Consider the following 20688-nt stretch of genomic DNA (forward strand, 5'->3'; position numbering starts at 1 on the left):
CCCAATGCCAATTCATTATAAGATCAATTACCAGCAATATTACCATATATTCCACATCTTATTACATATTATTGCAAAGTGATAAATCAATTTACTTGAATTATCAGCTACCCAGACATGATATTGGGATACATTATATCCTGCACATCCGATCCAAAAATGAAAACTAATATTAAACTTATTAAAAAATATTTATATAAATGTACCTCTCCAGATGTAAACTGTAAAAGCTGTTAAAATAACAGCAAAAACAGAAATGCAGATGATGGTAATCTTCCAACCATGAAAACCTTTTCCTAAAATATAAATCAGATAAAAATATGAGATTAGGAAATTCAGCAAATATTGCAGGACATGCAGACACGGGCAGAGTAAGAAATATTGATTTTAATGAAAATTATGTGTATTTCAAATTTTGTCTCTATCAAAAAAGCCGCCTTTTGCAGCCTGGCACACGCTAGGCATATTAGCTGTCAGCTTTTGGAGGTAATCTGATGTGATTTCACCCCGTACTTCCTGAAGCATTTCCAACAATATGGACTGGCTTGATGCAGTCTTTCTCTGTACTATGTGTACAAGCTTCTTCCAAAACAGCTCAAAAGGCTTCCAATCCGGAGACTGTGTTGGCCACTCTATTATTTTCAGAATTCTATCTGACTTCTTATTTTTTAAATATTGCTAATACATGTTAAAAGGTGTTTTTGGAGTCATTTTTATAATGTTATAGAATGAAATTGGCATCAGGCACGGTATACAGGGTACAGGGTATGGTGTGGTAGCCTTCCTTTTTTATGGTCTCTTCTACTCTATATATAAATCACCTATTTTACCAAATTCAAAGAATACCCGGACAATCATGCTGTGACAGATGGCATTGGTCTTGCATCATTTCCTTGTTCCTGCCCCTCACAAATGCTCTTATTTGATCCAAAGACCTTGGACTCATCTGTCCTCAACACTTTCTTCCAATCTTTCAGTGTCCATTTTTTTCTATTGTGCTCCCTTTTTACTATGTTTTTGAGCTGTGCAACAAAACCTAAAAAAAAGGTTTTCCTATCAATTAATTATCCTAATTACATTCTTAACTTTCCCTTTTCTGTGTCTCCCCCTGTGGCTGCACGATATTAGAAAAAAAACTATGCAGGGCCCATGACATCACCAGCTCGCGTTCCGACCAATCAAGAGCTGAGTCAGCGCCAAGCACTCAAAACCCGAGCAAAAAAACAGTAAAAGGCTCTTTAAATCAGCCATTTAAATGGCTTTTAAAAGGTGAATAAGAGCATTTTTCTGGGATTAAAAGCATTAATTCAGCGGTAACTGGAAATATCTGCGCAAAACTGTGCTGGACTGAGGTGCACAACACGTGCGTTTACAAGCACGTGAAGTGAGGTAATGCATGGTAACCGAGAAGTGCGAGGGGTTGGGGGAGGGTCAAGGGCAGGAGTAAACACGAGGTAACCTCATGGCCTTCATTCATGTGGCTGAACATGTGCGTTGTGGATGGAGGCCATGCGGTATCTCGCGTTTACTCCTACAACATCATCTTGTTGAGTGAAAAAGAACACAGCATTCCAAGACAGACACTTGGTCCCCACAGTAAAATTTGGTGGTGGTTCATCATGCTGTGGGACTGTGTGGTCAGTGCAGGTACTGGGAATCTTGTTGCAGTTGAGGGTGACATGGATTTCAGTCAATATCAGCAGATTCTTGAGAACAATGTTGAAGAATCGTTGAGAAAGTTGAAGTTGTGCCAGGCCTGGATACTTCAACAAAACAACGACCCTAAACACTAAACTCTGCTCAAAAAAACTACTTAAGTATTCATTCATGCAGAGGAACAAGTTGAACGTTCTGGAATAATCATCTCAGATCATCTCAGTCCCCAGACCTGAATATTATTATAAATCTGTGGTGTGATTTAAAGCGGCTGTTCATGATGAGAAACCTGAATCAAACCTGACTGAACTGGAGATGATTTATTACATTACATTACATTACATTTCATTTGGCAGACGCTTTTGTCCAAAGCGACTTACAATAATGAAGTACAAAAGTAATAGGAATTTAGATAACCCATTTTTAGATAGGGCTTAAAGGAGGTCGAAGGGAAATAAAGGGATAGAGAAGTGAAGGAGGGGAAGAAGGAAATGGGGTTAGAAGTAGTTAGTGTGTTAGAGGTGTTAGGAGAGTAAGTGCTCTTTGAAGAGCTCTGTCTTCAGGAGTCTCTTAAAGATAGCGAGAGATTCTCCTGATCTGGTAGTGGAAGGTAGTTTGTTCCACCATTGGGGAACTCTGTATGAGAACAGTCTGGATTGCTTTGTGTGAATGTTTGGCAAAGCGAGGCGACGTTCATTGGAGGAGCGCAGCGGCCGGGAGGTAGCGTAAGCCTTCAGGAGTGAGTGCAGGTAGGAAGGAGCCTGTTCTGTCATCACCTTGTAGGCGATTGTAAGAGCTTTGAATTTGATGCGAGCATCAACTGGTAGCCAGTGGAGCTCAATGAGCAGCGGGGTGACATGTGCCCGTTTTGGTTGGTTGAAGACCAGACGTGCTGCTGCATTCTGGATCATTTGGAGTGGTTTTACTACGCAGGCCGGGAGGCCAGTTAGCAGGGCATTGCAGTAGTCGAGGCGTGAGATGACGACTGCTTGTACCAGGAGTTGGGTGGCCTGTTGCGTCAGAAACTGTCTAATTTTCCTGATGTTATAAAGCGCGAAGCGGCAGGATCGAGCAACCGAGGCCACATGGTGCGTAAAGAAGAATGATCCAAAATACCTTCAACCAGAAGCCAGACTCTCATTGGAAGCTACAGGAAGAGTTTAGAGCCTGCTATTTCTGCAAAAGGAGGATCTACTAAATATTGATGTAATTCTTCTGTTGGGGCCCAAATTTATGTACCTGCCCAATTTAGTTTAAATAATTATTGCACACTTTCTGTAAATTCTATGAACTTCATTTCACTTATCACTGTGTTCATCTCCAATATGATATACTTAACTAAAATTGCTGATCCGAACAACCAATGATTTATGAAGGAAATCATGAATATTATCAGGGGTTCCCAAATTTTTTTTTACCATTGTAAATACAGCATACAGAAATCTTATAAAAAAAAATTATTACAATGTATAACTACAATAACCACAGTGAATAATTAGTAATAATAACATGAAAATGTGAATGTGTCTCTCACCTTTAACTTCAACATAAAGAGTTATATCATCATACTGCAATCCATACTCTATTAAACACTTGTACGCTCCATCATCAGACGGTTGGAGAGCTGAGAGTTTCAGTGAGGCGTTTCCTTTCTTCAGTTCTTCTTTAAACAGAGCTGTTCTCCCTCTGTAAGACTCCATCTGATCTCCATTTCTGTCTTTATAATCTTCATACAGATGTACCAGTGTGTCTGTCTGATGCAGTCTGTACCACTCCACTCTCATACCCTCAGAACTGAAGCTGGGTTGGAGAGAACAGGGTAGAACCAGATCTTCACCAGCTACAGCAACAAGAGGAGCAGCTGGACCCACCACTTTAAATTGTACTAGAATAAGAAAACAATTAATAAAACATTGTTTCTTGAGTGTTCTGTTTTTTCTTGAGTATTCTGACAATAAGCAGGTCTCAGTGCTCTGCAGAGACTCATCCACTGCATTCCAGATTTTCTAATTTATGCAGGAATCTAAATGAATAAAAAGCAGTTGAGCTCAATGACCAAGGTTTACTATAAATCATGATATAAACCTAATCTGTGGATGCTGCATGTGTATATTATTGTCAAATTCACTGACATTAATTGTGATTTGTATTTTGTACAGTTCAGTTCAACTATTAACTGTATATAATGCACTAATATAACTGTACTTTAGATAATAAGATTGCTTTTAAATTACTAAAATTAAAACTATTATTGCTCTTACCATTAACTTCAATACGGAGAGTTATGTCACCATTCCAGTCAAATGATCTAATTAAACACTTGTAAACTCCATCATCAGAAGGTTGGAGTGCTGAGAGTTTCAGTGAGGCGTTTCCTTTCTTCAGTTCTTCTAGAAACAGAGCTGTTCTCCCTCTGTAAGACTCCATCTGATCTCCATTTCTGTCTTTATAATCTTCATACAGGTGAACTAGCGCATCTTTTACAGCCAGATCTGTTCTGACCCACTCCACCTTCATATCCTCAGCACTGATGTTGGGTTGGAGAGAACAGGGCAGAATCAAATCTTCACCAGTTTTACCAACAAGAGGAGCATTTGGACCCACTACCTTAAAGCGTTCTGCAATAAAAAACAAATGGGACAGACAATACTGCCTAGTTACAAATCAGTTCATGTGTTTAGAAGCCTTGATTTTTTCAAAGTAACATGTACACCTGTAACTGGTTTTAATTTACCTCAGGACCACCAGAGGGCAGTAGCAGCAATGTTATGTCTCCAACAACTAAGAGACCTTGTTCACTGCTTATGCTGACCTTTCACCTAACGATTTTCAAGTGATTTCTCTGTCGCAGACACATTTCCAGAGTCAGGATAAAATCACGAGAGTCTTGCTAGAGTCAAGTTGCCGGTTTGTCATCTCAATGGTTCAGTGTAAGGTGGTTAGTATTGAAAGTTTTATTCAGTCTTTTTTGCATGCTTGCATTCAGATAAAATCAACTGTGTTTGATATTATCGTAAGTCTCCAGACTCGTGAGCAATGTCAACAACCAATAGGAAAGCTACGGGAAGCGGCAAGGCAAGAATATTTTACGTAACTGTTTACAAATTATTTGAAAAAGAACACATTTTACAGTTACTATGCCTTATATGGTTCCTACTTTAATATGTACAGTATTTTAAATACAGGTAGCACTTTAAACTTGTTATATTTAACATTATTTTATTTTGCACTACTTTGTATTATTGTGCAGTGTTATTTTTGATACAAACAAGTTTAATGAATACACATTTATAGCAAGAATGATGTTCTTAATTGCATCAATTCTATCTAAAACAAAGGCAAATGTATAGCAGTGATTCTTCGCTATACAAGGTTGTAGCAAATGAGCTCATAGGCAGAGCTGAACACAAAATACACTCTATTAAAAAATATCAAGAACTGACGGTGTGGCAAAGAAAAATAAACTGTTGATGGGGACAAAAGTTGTGAGTCTCTGATAAATCACAATATTGATATACACATTATTTGTAACTTAATATATAATATGTACTGTATGTAAACTCCACCAGAAACATGATGGGAAATAATCTAGTTAAGAATCTAGTTGCAGTCTTGCAGTTAGTGATCGCCACTCCTTGCAGAATCTTAGCCTGTGCGTAAAAAGTCTGTGACGAGTCTTTAGATGTGAGAGGGAGTCAGACTTTAGTCTGTTAAGTCTTTTTAAAGTCTTGTAGTGTATTGACAACATTAAATGCCTCAGGAGGGAGAACTACTGTTCATTTTATTATACTGTTCAATGGTCTATGTTTAATGAGTTAACAATTGTAAAAACACTTTGAGTAGGTGTTAAAAAGGAATAAATAAATGAACCAAATATGATGCATCAATACATAGCATGACTAAATTAATAAATACATTTTAAAATCAAGGATTACACTGATTTCCTTGAAACAAATTTTATACAATAAATATCTCCATTTTACACACTCCACAACCCCCCCCCACAAGTATTTGGTGTAACATGCAGGGCTCTATTAATGCCCTGTACTGGGGAAAATGTAGTATTAAGGTAACTTAACCTCGGGAGTCTGAGGTATGAATTCTGTAAACTTGTATTCCAAATAGCTGAGTAAATTTTGGTACCAGCTTCTAAAGTGTTTTAGTTGAGGACAGTGCCCAGGAGTCACTCTCAGACTCTCTTTCTCACACAGACACACACACACACACACACATATTTGCAGCAGGAAAATACCTACCTGACATGGTCTCCATTAAGCGAGAGAAAGTCAGTAGCATCACCCAGAGAACCTTCATCCCTGAAAGACAGGTTACACAGATTTCACTACTGCTAAAAGATTTGGAATAACTTGTAACTAGGCCTGTCACAATAACAACATTTTCAGGATGATATATAGAAATTATTGCGATAAACGATAATATTGTCATTTTTAAGGCACCACTATAGAAAACACTTTTTTTCCTGCTTCTGGGCTCCCAAAGAAGCTTTTAGACAATGTGCCACACTAATAATATACTAGCATAATACTATTACACCAGTTTACAGGTAAACTAACTTTATATGATTAAGAGCAGACATTGGGCTTCCATTATAAAAATATTTTAATATCCTAAATAAATAAAACAAATAAAGGTACAACCACCCTGGGACTCTGTGGGTTCTGAGAAAACTGCCGCAAAAATTTTAAACAGACCTTTATACAAAAAATGAAGTAACAACAAATACTGTGGATTAAAGTAACATTTACATGAATGATTTTTTTAAACTCTGGACACAAAGGCACTTGCAGATTCCTTTTTCTGATTATATATGCATATGCTCTAAAACACACATTAGCTCAAAAACACATGTGTCCATATGATCAAAGACGGCTCAGCAGACCATAGCTATTGATATAAATGTATTTATTAATGTCAGTATAACAGTCAGACAAATTTAGAGCAAGGAGCACAAACATGTTTAGCGTGTGGGGCTTGAGGCAGGATCTCTCTGGGGAACAATATTCATATTCAATATTCAGCTGGATGACTTGGGCTGGATGGTTGTGCTTTAAATAAGATCTCAGGTTAGTAGTATTGTCAGCTTTCGTTTCCACTGTTGTGAAACAACTCGCTCATTTGGCTTAAAGCCAAAATACTCCCGCACCGGAGCCATGAAACGCGGCTTTAAAACACAGCCCATCCCGGATTAGGCTTTCTAATTGTTCTCTAAAGCTGTTTAGTTTTGAGAAAGTCCTATTAGCCTCGAATAGGTTCGCTAGCTAACACATATCCACACTGCACGCGCGCGCATAACATCACTGCTCACTGCTGCATAAACTCTGCGTGAACTCATTTCTTAACCGATAGATGCCGCTGTCTGACTGATTCCTGGAGAACCGTCGAGAGAGCAGCACAGCGCGACTGGCTGTTATAGACGGCGGAAAAACTGCTAATACGATAAGTCGATAACATGGTTATCGCAAAAGGCCTACTTGTAACAGTTCTTCATCTTCACACCAGGTGTCATGACTGGACAGGCGTTTACCTATGGTTTGCAGAGATCTGGGGCTCAGCCCCCAGAAGAAATGGTAAATTGGAGCAGCTTGGTGGCCAATCTTCATTAATTGCACATTGCACCAGTAAGAGCAGAGTGTGAAGGTTCAATTAACAGGGTAAGAGCACAGTTTTGCTCAAAAAATTAAAATGCACACAGCATTATGGGTGACATACCAGAGTTCAAAAGAGGACAAATTGTTGGTGCACGTCTTGCTGTAGCATCTGTGACCAAGACAGCAAGTCTTTGTAATGTGTTAAGAGCTACGGTATCCAGGGTAATGTCAGCATACCACCAAGAAGGATCAACCACATCCAACAGGATTAACTGTGGATGCTGTAAGAGGAAGCCTAAAAGGGATGTTCGGGTGCTAACCCGGATTGTATCCAAAATAACTAAAAGCACGGCTGATCAAATCACGACAGAATTCAATGTGCACCTCAACTCTCCTGTTTACACCAGAACTGTCCATCACCACAATAGATTATTGGGATCTAAAACCAGGTGTTTCAGTTTCATTGTCCAACCCCTGTATGCCAGCACATCTAATGTCTGTTTGTGTTCAAGAAAAAAGACAAACATTTGTTTTATCATCTCCAATAATCTAGAAATAAAATACATGCCCAGTTGCCTAAAAAGCCTTTTGAAAACAAAAAGTTTTCCTAAACAGTGTCACGTCTACCATTTTTCTTTTAATCTGAAATAATTTAAATACTGATTTATCATTCATTTTTCCTAGTTTAATCATTCATAGAAAAATGAAAATGCAAATTTATTCTGTTGATGAAGAGGGATTTTTTTCTTAACTGTTTAATCATTTACACTTTAATTTTAAAGCTTTGTATATAATCTTATATGGTCAAAATTTGATAAGGCTGCAATTATGATCATTATTTATATGCTGCATCACTTTTACTGATTTTAAAATGCTCAAAATATGTTTCTTTGAATTCTATTTAAATTCTTTAATGTGGTGGACACCATTACTGAAACTCATCTAAATTAGTTATTTCGTAGAGGACATTACTGTCTGGATTGTTTATTTATTTACACATCAATTGTTTAAATTATCAAACATTACTTAAATTATTTAAAGTATAATTTAAGAAGTTATTATAAACGTACAGTTAGGCCCAGAAATAGCTGGACAGTGACACAATCTTTATAGTCTGTGGCTCTGCATTAGAGGTTAGATCGGGCCCAAAAAATCCGACCCGACCCAGCCCGAGCCCGTGCACGTTTTGCCCGAGCCCGACCCAACCCGAACCATGAACTGTCGTTATGAGCCCGAGCCCGACCCGACCCGACCCATAAACTGTCTGTTTTCGGGCTGTTTCAATGAGCGCAATATGATCAGAATTAGGTTAAATAACACTGTAACATAGAAGCATAGAACTATTATTTAATTAAAATGATTTTTAAGAACAGCTAAACACAGTGCTGCAGGTCAAACGCGGAGGAGTTCACGTGCAAGAGAGAGAGAGAGAGAGATAGAGAGAGAGATTTGCGTGTTCTGATTTGAGCAACTCACAGGTAAAGGTTCTCTTTTATCTCCTCGTGCTCATATTGTAGTCCCATACATAATTCTGCAGCTCCCTCAGTGTTTTCTGTTGTATTTTGCGGCTAGCGCGAGCGCTTACAACTAACATCGCGGACCGCGAGGTGCTGCCACGCTTGTGCCGAATCCGCCTCGCGCTTCGCAGACAGAATCGGCACAACACCCCCCGCTGTACAACTGCGGGAGTGAAAACAGCGCTTATAAATAAATTAGTTTAGTTTCACTTTCAGTTTTCGTTATTTTATTTAAAAATAAAAATATAAATAAAAAACAGATGCCTACATCTCAGACTATTTTTTGGAGCCTGACCCGACCCGGCCCGAGGAATGTGGTGGGAAATCTCGGCCCGGGCCTCGGGTCAGGTCAGGTTCGGGCAGAGAATCTACTGTAAGCTCTACTCTGCATGGGCTCTATGGGTTATTCCCTCATTAATCTGTCATAATTAATAAGCAGGTAAAAGGTCTGAAATCTGTTGCTATAAACCCACTGTTACACATTAGCCTATGTCTGTAGTGTTGGTCCTTTCTGTCCTCCTGTTTGAGTTCTCTTTAAGCACATGGCTTCTTATTGTCTTTTTTCTGCCCAAGCCCCGCCCTGTCATTTGTGTTCCCACCTGTCTTGCTGTTAAATGCCCTTTCAATAGAAGTGAAACAGACCATCATTAGGCTGATAAAAAGAAGAAATCCATCAGAAAGAAAACGGAAATGTTAGGAGTAGGGTTGCAGCGGTAACCGGTTTCACGGTATACCATGGTATTAAAATGCAAGGTTATCATACCGTGTGTGTTTGCTTATTACCGGTAAAACGCAAGCCAGCGGAGAAACTCACCCGCGCATGCGCAACTCTGCTCCGCTTCAGCTGCTCAGCACACAGCGGTGAGAACAGCAGAAAGTGCATCAGACTAAACAAATCTCTGTCCGCCTAAAAAAAGGCTAAACTAAAATCAGCAGTGTGGGACTATTTCAGAGACCCGCCGAACGCACCCGAGGATGGTTATCCGATTTGTAATCAATGTGGCCGTAAAGTCACAGCTAAAGGACATACGTCAAACCTGTTCTCCCATCTCCATGAACACCACCCCGCCGTGCAGCGCAAAGTATGTGTTTAGTTTATAATTTTAATCTGAACATAAATAAAACCTCTTTGTAGTCGTGCACAACCCATGCGGTAAGCGCCCGCAAAAGCGCTGAGTTATCCGAAATTTGGGCACGCAGGTACAGGCGTGAAGTGCGTGCTACGATGGATGCACGTGTCCGTGTAAAGGTCCTGGCCGGACTGGATGTGAAAGACGCCATTCATTTACATGCGTTAATTTTCAAATTCTGACGTGCCTGTTTTTCATATGTTAAAACCAGACTGTGAAAGCCTTAAAATAGAAATCTCTATTGTGAGGATCATGTCAGAAATAAATCCCCTCTTTCTGCAGTATCTGGTTATATACCAACTTGGCAGTAAAACGGACGTTTATAACAGTTGTTGATCAGACACTGACCCAGGCTCAGTTTATCAGATATTAAATAATTTAAACTTAAATATTGTACTGAATAGTTTAAACACAGGATCTTTACTTCTTAGAGGACATGTAATGTGTGACGTGTGTGTGTGTGTGTGTGTGTGTGTATATATATATATATATATATATATATATTTTTTTTTTATACACCCTTAATGCCCTTAAGAGTAGTGGAAAAACCTGGTTTCCTTCACCTAATGGTGTACAGTTTATTTTTTTTTAAGGAGACATTATCTATATAGTTGTTCCAGGTTTCTACAATAAATAGTTAATTGAACAAAAAACCTTTGTTGTAATTTCTTTAAGGGTCAGTTTAATAATATATGTAACAAACTGTGATACCGTGATAACCGCGATACCGCGGTATTTTCTGAGACGGTTATCATACCGTGAAAATTTCATACCGTTGCAACCCTAGTTAGGAGTGGCCAAATCAACCATTTGGTATGTTCTGGAAAAAAGAGCGCAGTGGTGAGCTCGGGAATAAAGGCCTGGATATCCACGGAAGACAACAGTGGGGGATGATCACAAAAATCCTTTCTATGCTTAAGTAAAAAAACCTTCATAACATCCACCCAAGGGATGAACACTCTACAGGAAGTAGTTGTATCAGTATCAAGTAAAGAAAAAGACTTCATGAGAGCAAATACAGAACGTTCAAATCATTAATAGAAAAGGCCAAATTAGATCTGAACAAAAAACATCTAAATAAAACAGTCTAGTTCTAGATCAGCGTTCTTTGGACAGATGAAAGTAAGATCAGCCTGTACCAGAGTGTTGGAATGAGGGAAGTATGGAGAATGTACACCACATCCTCCGTAAGACATGGGCTTTTGAACTGTGTGCTAATAACAACGTGGATGGAAAAAAAAATCGAATTTTGATTCATCTGACCACAGAACACTCTGTCAAGTCAGTTTAAACTGGTGGTGGCCCAGTTGGCATTTCACTTTAACCCTTACTGCTCCTGGGCACCCATCACTCTGGGCACCCGTTTCAAAATATGTGTGTATGAAGCTAAAATTCATCTGTGGTGTACACTGCCTTCTGCCCGATGCCTGCTGGGATAGGCTCCAGCTACCCCCCCACCCCCCATTGACAATGGATGGAAGGACTATTTATACAGTTATATTAACAAATATTACAAAACGTCCACAACATTTTTATTGAGTATTTGAAATATGATATAGTAGATTATTATAGTTTGTAAAACGTATTAACTTTATTTTAGCTTCCATAACATTAGTCGTGAGCGTGACACAACACAGTATTTTTGTTTACTCTTACTGTTTCTTTTGTTTAATCTCTTTTTTCATCACAAATTTAATAGCTTTTTCCTGTTTCTAATAATTGTTTGGTGATGTATATATTAAAAGCATAATGTTAAATAGGTTTATTGCCATAATATTCACAAATATAATATGTTATTGTCTACCCTCTTGTATGATCAGATCACTATTTTAAATAAGCATTACATAGTCTCAGAATAAATATGGAGATATGGGCACCAGCAGAAGCGGAGAAATTGGGTATAGAGTAGGTGCAGCAATGTTATTATTGTAAATGTATTCATTTATCAGAAGAAATTAAAATACTCTATGGACAAAAACATACTGTTCAAATTGTATTTTTGTGCCTATATAAAAAGTTGCTTGCTGTTAAAATATTCACTATTATACTGGATGTTGTTCAGTTCTCCTGGTGTGTCTGACTATGTTTAACTGTGTTACCATTTTGTCTCTACTAACTAATTGTTTAGTGTTTTTATTGTTTAGGCATTTTTAAGCTGAAATGACCATTTTTTGCTCTTTGGGAAGCACAGTGGCTGTATGTACACGCAAATACATGGAACAGTAACAGCAACAAGAAGGCAGGATTCAAATATATGCATTTAAAACCTGTATATAAATATATATTTTTAGAAATCCCAGCAAACTTGTTCCCCAACAACCTTTGAACAACTGATTCTGTTCAAAGTAAACATTTTATGTCATGTTATTTGATAAAAGAATGAACCACTGTTTACAAGTTAAACAAACAGAAATGCAGATCAGTGTACGGACAATTTAATATATTAGCTCAGAGTTGAGTAATTTAGGTTTACACAATGGAGCTTTTAGGACTTGATACCTATTTTATTATAGTACATTGTATGCCATCAATGTTTTTTCACTCAAACCACAACATTAGATATAGGCCTACTATTATACATTTTAACATATTTTGAGATTTGTATTGTTGATCGTATGAAACACCCCAAAACACACAAATCGGTTTATCTCTACAATATATCAACACATCAGTGTAAAATTATTCTGCATAAATTAGGAAATCTATTATATATGGATGCACACACAGGTTTGAAGGTTTACTCCAGTGGGGGTCTTAAGAAAGGACATTTACTTTAATACTTTAATGAAGTAATATTTTACCTACTTTAACTCCAGTACATGGTTTAGGAACATTTTTCCAACATATATTTTATGAGGTCAGTCTCTCCATAGCCTTTCAGTTATATATTATATTCATATATCCATACAAAAATTAGACGGGAAGTATTTTAATAGTAGAAACCTATGTCTGTATGGGGGGGGGGGGGGGGGGGGGTATGTGGGGGAGTTGACAAGTTTTTGTTAAGAGATAAACTGTGAGATCAGGTTAGATCATGATTAGACCTGAAAGAGTTTATCTGAACTTCATCTACATTTCATTACAGAAACTGCTTTCAGATTCCGTCAAACCACATTCCACACACAGGAGTAACTCAGGACACTGAGAGAGAGAAAGAGAGAGAGAGAGAAAGAGAGAGAGACAGACTCTATATCTGCATCTTCATAAGAAAATAAAAGGAACCGGTTCTGGGTTTTACTGAAAACGAAAATAAATGCAGACACCTCAGGCACAACATTACTATTGTGTGCATGTGTGAGTATGAGTGTGAGTATGAGTGTGTGTTAGGCCTGTCACAATAATTACATTATCGACTTATCATACAATAAATGGACATGACCTCGATAATATTTGATAATCGAGATATCGTCTATTCTGTTTATTTGTATTTTTGTCCACATATATAACAGTAACAAGTATATTAATCAGTCATGAAATACCAGACCAGTGCTCCAATAACTGTGACTCCAAGTCAAGTCAAGAGTCAAGAGGCTTTTATTGTCATTACATCTGAGTACAGGTACACAGTGTGATGAAATTACGTTCCTCCGGAACTATGGTGCAACATAGAACCACAAGCAATAGACAACATAAAGTGCAGGAGTGACGACAGTGCAACATAAAATTATAATTATAACACTAAATAACAATAAATACAATAAATACAAAAGACGAGACAAGTGCTGTGTGGTCAGTAGTTTGATCTGTAGTGCTGTGTGGTCAGTAGTTTGATCTGTAGTGCTGTGTGGTCAGTAGTTTGATCTGTAGTTCTGTGTGGTCAGTAGTTTGATGTGCCGTGCTGTATTATCAGCAGTTTGATCTGTATTGCTGTGTGGTCAGTAGTTTGATCTGCAGTGCTGTGTGGTCAGTAGTTTGATCTGTAGTGCTGTGTGGTCAGTAATTTGATCTGTAGTGCTGTGTGGTCAGTAGTTTGATGTGCAGTGCTGTGTGGTCAGTAGTTTGATCTGTAGTGCTGTGTGGTCAGTAGTTTGATCTGGAGTGCTGTGTGGTCAGTAGTTTGATCTGCAGTGCTGTGTGGTCAGTAGTTTGATCTGCAGTGCTGTGTGGTAAGTAGTTTGATCTGCAGTGTTGTGTGGTCAGTAGTTTGATCTGCAGTGCTGTGTGGTCAGTAGTTTGATCTGCAGTGCTGTGTGTTCAGTAGTTTGATCTGCAGTGCTGTGTGCTCAGTAGTTTGATTTGCAGCGATGTGGTCAGTAGTTGGATGTGCAGTGCTGTGTGGTCAGTAGTTTGATCTGCAGTGCTGTGTGTTCAGTAGTTTGATTTGCAGCGATGTGGTCAGTAGTTGGATGTGCAGTGCTGTGTGGTCAGTGGTTTGATCTGTAGTACTGTGTGGTCAGTAGTTTGATCTGCAGTGCTGTTTGGTCAGTAGTTTGATCTGCAGTGTTGTGTGGTCAGTAGTTTGATCTGCAGTGCTGTGTGGTCAGTAGTTTGATCTGCAGTGCTGTGTGTTCAGTAGTTTGATCTGCAGTTCTGTGTGCTCAGAAGTTTGATTTGCAGCGATGTGGTCAGTAGTTGGATGTGCAGTGCTGTGTGGTCAGTAGTTTGATATGCAGTGCTGTGTGTTCAGTAGTTTGATTTGCAGCGATGTGGTCAGTAGTTGGATGTGCAGTGCTGTGTGGTCAGTGGTTTGATCTGCAGTACTGTGTGGTCAGTAGTTTGATCTGCAATACTGTGTGGTCAGTAGTTTGATCTGAAGTGCTGTTTGGTCAGTAGTTTGATCTGCAGTGCTGTGTGGTCAGTAGTTTGATCTGGAGTGCTGTGTGGTCAGTAGTTTGATGTGGAGTGCTGTGTGGTCAGTAGTTTGAGGTGCAGTGCTGTGTGGTCAGTAGTTTGAAGTGCAGTGCTGTGTGGTCAGTAGTTTGAAGTGCAGTGTTGTGTGGTCAGTAGTTTGAACTGCAGTGTTGTGTGGTCAGTAGTTTGATCTGCAGTGTTGTGTGGTCAGTAGTTTGATCTGTAGTGCTGTGTGGTCAGTAGTTTGATCTGCAGTGCTGTGTGGTCAGTAGTTTGAACTGCAGTGTTGTGTGCTCAGTAGTTTGATCTGCAGTGTTGTGTGTTTAGTAGTTTGATCTGCAGTGTTGTGTGTTTAGTAGTTTGATATGCAGTGTTGTGTGTTTAGTAGTTTGATCTGCAGTGTTGTGTGGTCAGTAGTTTGATCTGCAGTGCTGTGTGGTCAGTAGTTTGATCTGCAGTGCTGTGTGGTCAGTAGTTTGATCTGCAGTGCTGTGTGGTCAGAAGTTTGATCTGCAGTGCTGTGTGGTCAGTAGTTTGATCTGCAGTGCTGTGTGGTCAGGAGTTTGATCTGCAGTGCTGTGTGGTCAGTAGTTTGATCTGCAGTGCTGTGTGGTCAGTAGTTTGATCTGCAGTGCTGTGTGGTCAGAAGTTTGATCTGCAGTGCTGTGTGGTCAGTAGTTTGATCTGCAGTGCTGTGTGGTCAGTAGTTTGATCTGCAGTGCTGTGTGGTCAGGAGTTTGATCTGCAGTGCTGTGTGGTCAGTAGTTTGATCTGCAGTGCTGTGTGGTCAGTAGTTTGATCTGCAGTGCTGTGTGGTCAGAAGTTTGATCTGCAGTGCTGTGTGGTCAGTAGTTTGATCTGCAGTGCTGTGTGGTCAGGAGTTTGATCTGCAGCGCTGTGTGGTCAGTAGTTGGATGTGCAGTGCTGTTCGCTCAGTAGTTTGAATTGCATCGCTTTGTGGTTAAAATTTGAGGCATGTAAAAAACAGTAAATAAATGCTAAAATTGAACAAGGTTTTTCAGAAACTAAAAGACAACAGCACAGATAAAGTCACAGCAGCTGATCTGTCTACTTGTCTATGATATAATCCACAATAATTAATAATATGATCAGGTGACTTTAGACCCTAAAACAGCCTTCAAGTCAGAACTTGAAACATATCCAAGGAATGAGAGCACGCTGCCAAAAACAACAAACAAACCATCACCAAAAAAACTTTATGTCTTGTACACTGGGTCTTATATTTTTTAAATTAGAAAACACAGGTTCTCCTCTCACTCGCAACTTTCCGGAAAAAGCAAACAATGCTCAGCATTTTTTTCTAAAAAACAATTAAATAAACAAATCAAATAAAACACTCTATTAAAACTAAATGACTGAGTAAGAACAGAGTACATATAGTAAATATTAGAGTCACAGCATAAATTAATAATCAGGAGTTATTCCTTACCTTTATATTTCAGGACACCGTGTCTGACATTAAAGAAACGATATCTTCACCTCCTGGACGTCAGTGATCAACTGTTTACAGCATTACTGAGTGTGAGATCAAATCACTGTGGGTGTGGATCACTGAACAGCATCTCTAAAACCGGTTTGATCTAAATCTCAGTAATGCAGATGATAAGAAGTCTGTGTTCAGTAGTTAGTGATGTCTAGTAGAATTTATACTGTGTTCAGTAGTTGGATTAATGGTGGTGTGTGGTCTGTAGTTACACTACTGGAAACCAGTATAACTGCTGAGTTGTCTCTGATTGGAGGGCTAAAAAGAATGAAAAGAGTATATTCACACTCTGTAGTGATGAACATGTAGATCGGTCTCCTTTTACACACTGTGTCTCTCACAATATGAGAGCAGCACTGAATACTGAGTTAAGTATTCTAAGTCGTACTGAAGATGATAGATAATAAATAAATCACAGCAGTGTTACCTGTTCCTGAGGTCAGTCTTCAGAGATATACAGAGGGGTCAGCTCCATCTTTTTTAGGATATCCACTCCTATCTTACACACACACAAATCACATCAGCTCTATTTCAAAATGCCAATCTCTCACAATAATACAACTTATATTACTTGCATAACCATTTGCTGAAGAAAACTGCAATGTTGTTGATAAGTAGCAAATCTGATAAACCAGATGGTTGATTTGCTGTTTGCTAAGTATTTAGAAATCAGCTTTATGAAAACACACATCAAACCAAAAAACATGCATACTGCCCCTTCTGATGAGAGAGAACAATCTGGAGTTGGAATTGTGTCAATATCTCGAAATCTATGGTAAACGTCAAAGGACAAATAATTCAGAATAATTAGCAGAATAAATACATTTTATGTGTTTTTCTCAGGATTTAGTCAGCAATTTGCTTCCTAATAAGCCAGGTTGGATTGTTTTAAACAGCATTTTGTAGATTTGTAAACACTCTCCACTGGAATGAATGAGGAACTGGCTGCATTTTATTTTCTTAAGAAAAGCAGACAACCAGTTTAAAACCAGTTGGAGCACATTTTACCCACATTAAACATCAACAGTCAACAGCATATAGAACAAGGTCCAATCAAATTCACCTGTAGCCCATAATCACACTGATATTAAAAAAAATACAAGAGAAAACAAGTGTTTAGATTATAAAACGGATTAACAAATAGCTTACAGCTAGCTCTCAATTTCAGCATTCACAGCAGCACTAATAATAGCATCTGGAGGATATAACTGACAAAAAATCGCTTTCAAATTTAATAAAAAAAGTTTAAAATAATAATAGTAAATATTGTTTTATTTTTTTTGTTACGTCAGGCTTAATAACATACAACCCCAGACTTGATTTAATATTATTTCCATTCCAGTTTTAAAATGCATTTTAAATATATTTGGACAATATAGCGTAAAAAAAGCTTTATCAGAGCACTAGAAGCAGAGTAAATAAAAAGATATTTACCCAATTTTAGTGAATTTGTGTGCATAATTGTAAAACAGATATTGTTAATATAGAAATAGATAGATATTGTTCATTGAACAAAGCAAAACTTTTTATTGCAACCCTACTGTATCTGATACACTCATACTAAGAGTGAAACACATACTAACACCTCATACACCATCAGTACTTCATACAAACTTACATACTACTCAGTATAGCTGTAATGCTTACCGTGTGCAATATCTACCTCACTACATGTCACCTTATCTACCTTCACCATCTGTGCAATATGTTTAACATGCAATATTTCTCTCAACTTTTTATCTACTATTTATTTGATATTTATTTACTGCTACTCTTTGTGCAATAATACTGGTCACACCCTACCATAATTATATCTATATGCACTAGATGTATATATATATATATATATATATTTCCTTTACTATATATAATTTTTTTAAAGTAGCTTTTATATATTTCCTGTAATTGTTTTTGTATATATAGATTTATCATTATTTGTTTTTATATATCTTTTTTCCTGGCCTGTTTCTCTGTCCTTTCCTCTGTACTGCTGTAACATTGTAAATTTCCCCATTGCGGGATTAATAAAGGATTATCTTATCTTATCTTATCTTATCAGCATGCTAATTAGTGTCACTACAGTGCTGAGAACAATGACCCACCAAACAAATAATAATAGCTGCCCTGTGTATTATAATAATAATAATAATAATAATAATAATAATAATAATAATAATAACAACAACAATAATAAGAACTACTAAGTGATTCTATATGAACAGAATTCTATATGAAGTTTAACCTAAAAAAAAGTGTTTAAAAACAAGGAGGTGGTGTTAATGTTATGGCTGATCTGTGTAAGAATGTATAAGGAAAATGCCACACTCACTACATAACTAGAAAAGTATGTACAATACTCCATTCTAAAGAGACTTGGTTCCACCTTACTCTTCAGACCCACCAGCAGTGAATCTGACACTTGAACACTAGTTAAAATAACTTCAGGTTTTTTTTTGTTTTTTTTTTATCAGGGAACAGTTCTTTAAACTTAATTTAAATATGTTTACCTGATTATTGGTGGTTCTTTAGTTTACTGTGGCAGCAGGACCCACAGCAGTGCTAAAGGAGAAGAAACAGTGCCTTTAGTGGGGCTGAAAAACATAACTACACACTTATATTTAAAAAAATAAAATAGCCTTTCTCTACAATAAGTAAAGCAGCAGCATCTTAACTTAAACTGATGTACAGTTCCCCACTCCCTGCATCTTTCACATATTCTGACTGCTGCACATCCATTTATAGAAAAAAAAAATCATAATTTTTCTGTTCTCATATTATCATTGTGATATCCAACAGCGTAAGTTATTCTACATGGTGACTCCTAGAGGTGTGCCAAAAAATCGATTCACATAAGAATCTTGATTCTCATTTACTACGATTCAGAATCGATTTAAAATGTCCCAAAATCGATTCTGAGGGGCGGGTTTTAGACTGATTTTGGGCTGGGTATTTTTGTTGGACCTGGCAACCCTGGGGATAGCGCTTGTCCTTTCAAACGGAGATCTTCCAGACACACACAGAGCGTAGGTGTTTGAGAATCACCGGTAAGATGGCAGAACAAGCACTATATTACATTAGATTAACGTGTAGTTTCAATGTTTTATGGCAGAATGCTTCATAACAAGCATAAAAAAGATCGCTAGTAGTTAGTTTCAGTAACTGTTAGCTAGCTAACTAGCTAACTTTCCAGTTCCACCTTAAATAACGCTACAGGTGGCAGCGGGCTGCAGCATTTAAGGCGGAACGGAAAAATACAATAAGCTAATCAGAGCTAATTTCAGCTCCTCATCACAGAGGAATTAAGGAATGGACCATATGAATTAATTTCTCCACCTCCTGCCCCCTTTCTGAAGAAATACAACGACCTTAAATTAACTAGTTAATCAGCAGCTGCTCCTGAACTTTAGCGCTCCACTGCTATCATCACATCAGCCCAGCAGCGTCACCTACACACCACCGCTAGTAGCCTGGTAATAAAGCAGTGTTATTTATTATTTATTTATTGTTCATTAACGTCATTGTGATATCCCAGTGATTCCTCTGTCACTGAGGACCCACATTCCTGCACATTTTATTGTTTTTGTAACACATTACCTGCTCCAGGACCAGTGTATATTATGGAGGGTTTTTTTTTCAATAAGATTCATAAGCCAGAAGCAGAAATTTTTATAATTCAAATCGTTTTGAATCAAAAATCGATTTTGAATCGAATCGTGGCCCCCAAAATCGGAATCGAATCGAATCGTGAGATAGTAAACGATTCCCACCCCTAGTGACTCCTATTATTAAACTCCTTACAAGTACATTCCTGGTGTTTCATCTCAGAACTGTATTACTGTATCACCACACTCAAACCCATACTGAAAAGTGGGGCTGAATTTCTGCTATATGATTTTTTTTTATTTAGTAAGAAAATTCTAAATTAATGTTACATGACATTTATTACAATTATTTACTAAGATACACATTTACACAAGATAAAATCTGATGATACAAAAGCTTAATAAATCATCAACATGCCAGATAGCACAATGCTTCATATGAAATCAACATTTGATTTTTGTTTACTAATCACAAACCTAATTATAACTTAAAAGGGGTTATTTATACAGCTTTAGTGGATTTTAGTGAGAAACGTCTTTTATTTAGAAAGACTACTAAATAAAATAAAATAAAAACGATACACATTTTAATGTGATTTTTGTTAAACCAGGGATTCCGGACAGGGAGTAAGTCTAGTCCTAGACTATAAAATAACCATTCTAAAAGCTGTTTAGTTCGAGACTAGCCTTAATCCCAGCGTGTGAAACTGCTCCATAGTGTTTAAAGCAGTGTTTAGTGCTGTGTGTAATTAACTGTGGCTGCTAACCTGCACTGCTGAGAGCAGAACGCGCTCTGTGAGGGCGGGTCTCGCGCTGGGGCTGAAAAGCGCGGGAAAAGGATAACATTCGCCTCAGGAGCGGCTAACTGTACCCTAGCTA

At 37.9% G+C, this 20688-nt stretch overlaps 1 protein-coding gene and 1 pseudogene across 2 annotated transcripts in view; one reads left to right on the forward strand and one right to left on the reverse strand.

Moving 5' to 3' along the window:
- LOC111193460 (uncharacterized) overlaps nucleotides 1-16297 on the reverse strand; it is a 42164-nt gene extending 25867 nt beyond the window's left edge. For both annotated transcript variants that reach the window (XM_049470076.1, XM_049470075.1), the window contains exons 1-5: nucleotides 16154-16297; nucleotides 5913-5972; nucleotides 3918-4274; nucleotides 3191-3541; nucleotides 207-296 (exon numbers count right to left, since the gene is read on the reverse strand). In XM_049470076.1, the coding sequence (XP_049326033.1) occupies nucleotides 207-296; nucleotides 3191-3541; nucleotides 3918-4274; nucleotides 5913-5970 (856 nt within the window). In that variant the 5' untranslated portion in view covers nucleotides 5971-5972; nucleotides 16154-16297. The remainder of the gene's footprint in view (nucleotides 1-206; nucleotides 297-3190; nucleotides 3542-3917; nucleotides 4275-5912; nucleotides 5973-16153) is intronic.
- The window catches only part of LOC125780461 (exosome complex exonuclease RRP44-like), an 83988-nt pseudogene continuing 70481 nt past the window's right edge, over nucleotides 7182-20688 (forward strand).

This window comes from Astyanax mexicanus, chromosome 21, assembly GCF_023375975.1.
Source record: "Astyanax mexicanus isolate ESR-SI-001 chromosome 21, AstMex3_surface, whole genome shotgun sequence".
NCBI lineage: Eukaryota > Metazoa > Chordata > Actinopteri > Characiformes > Acestrorhamphidae > Astyanax > Astyanax mexicanus.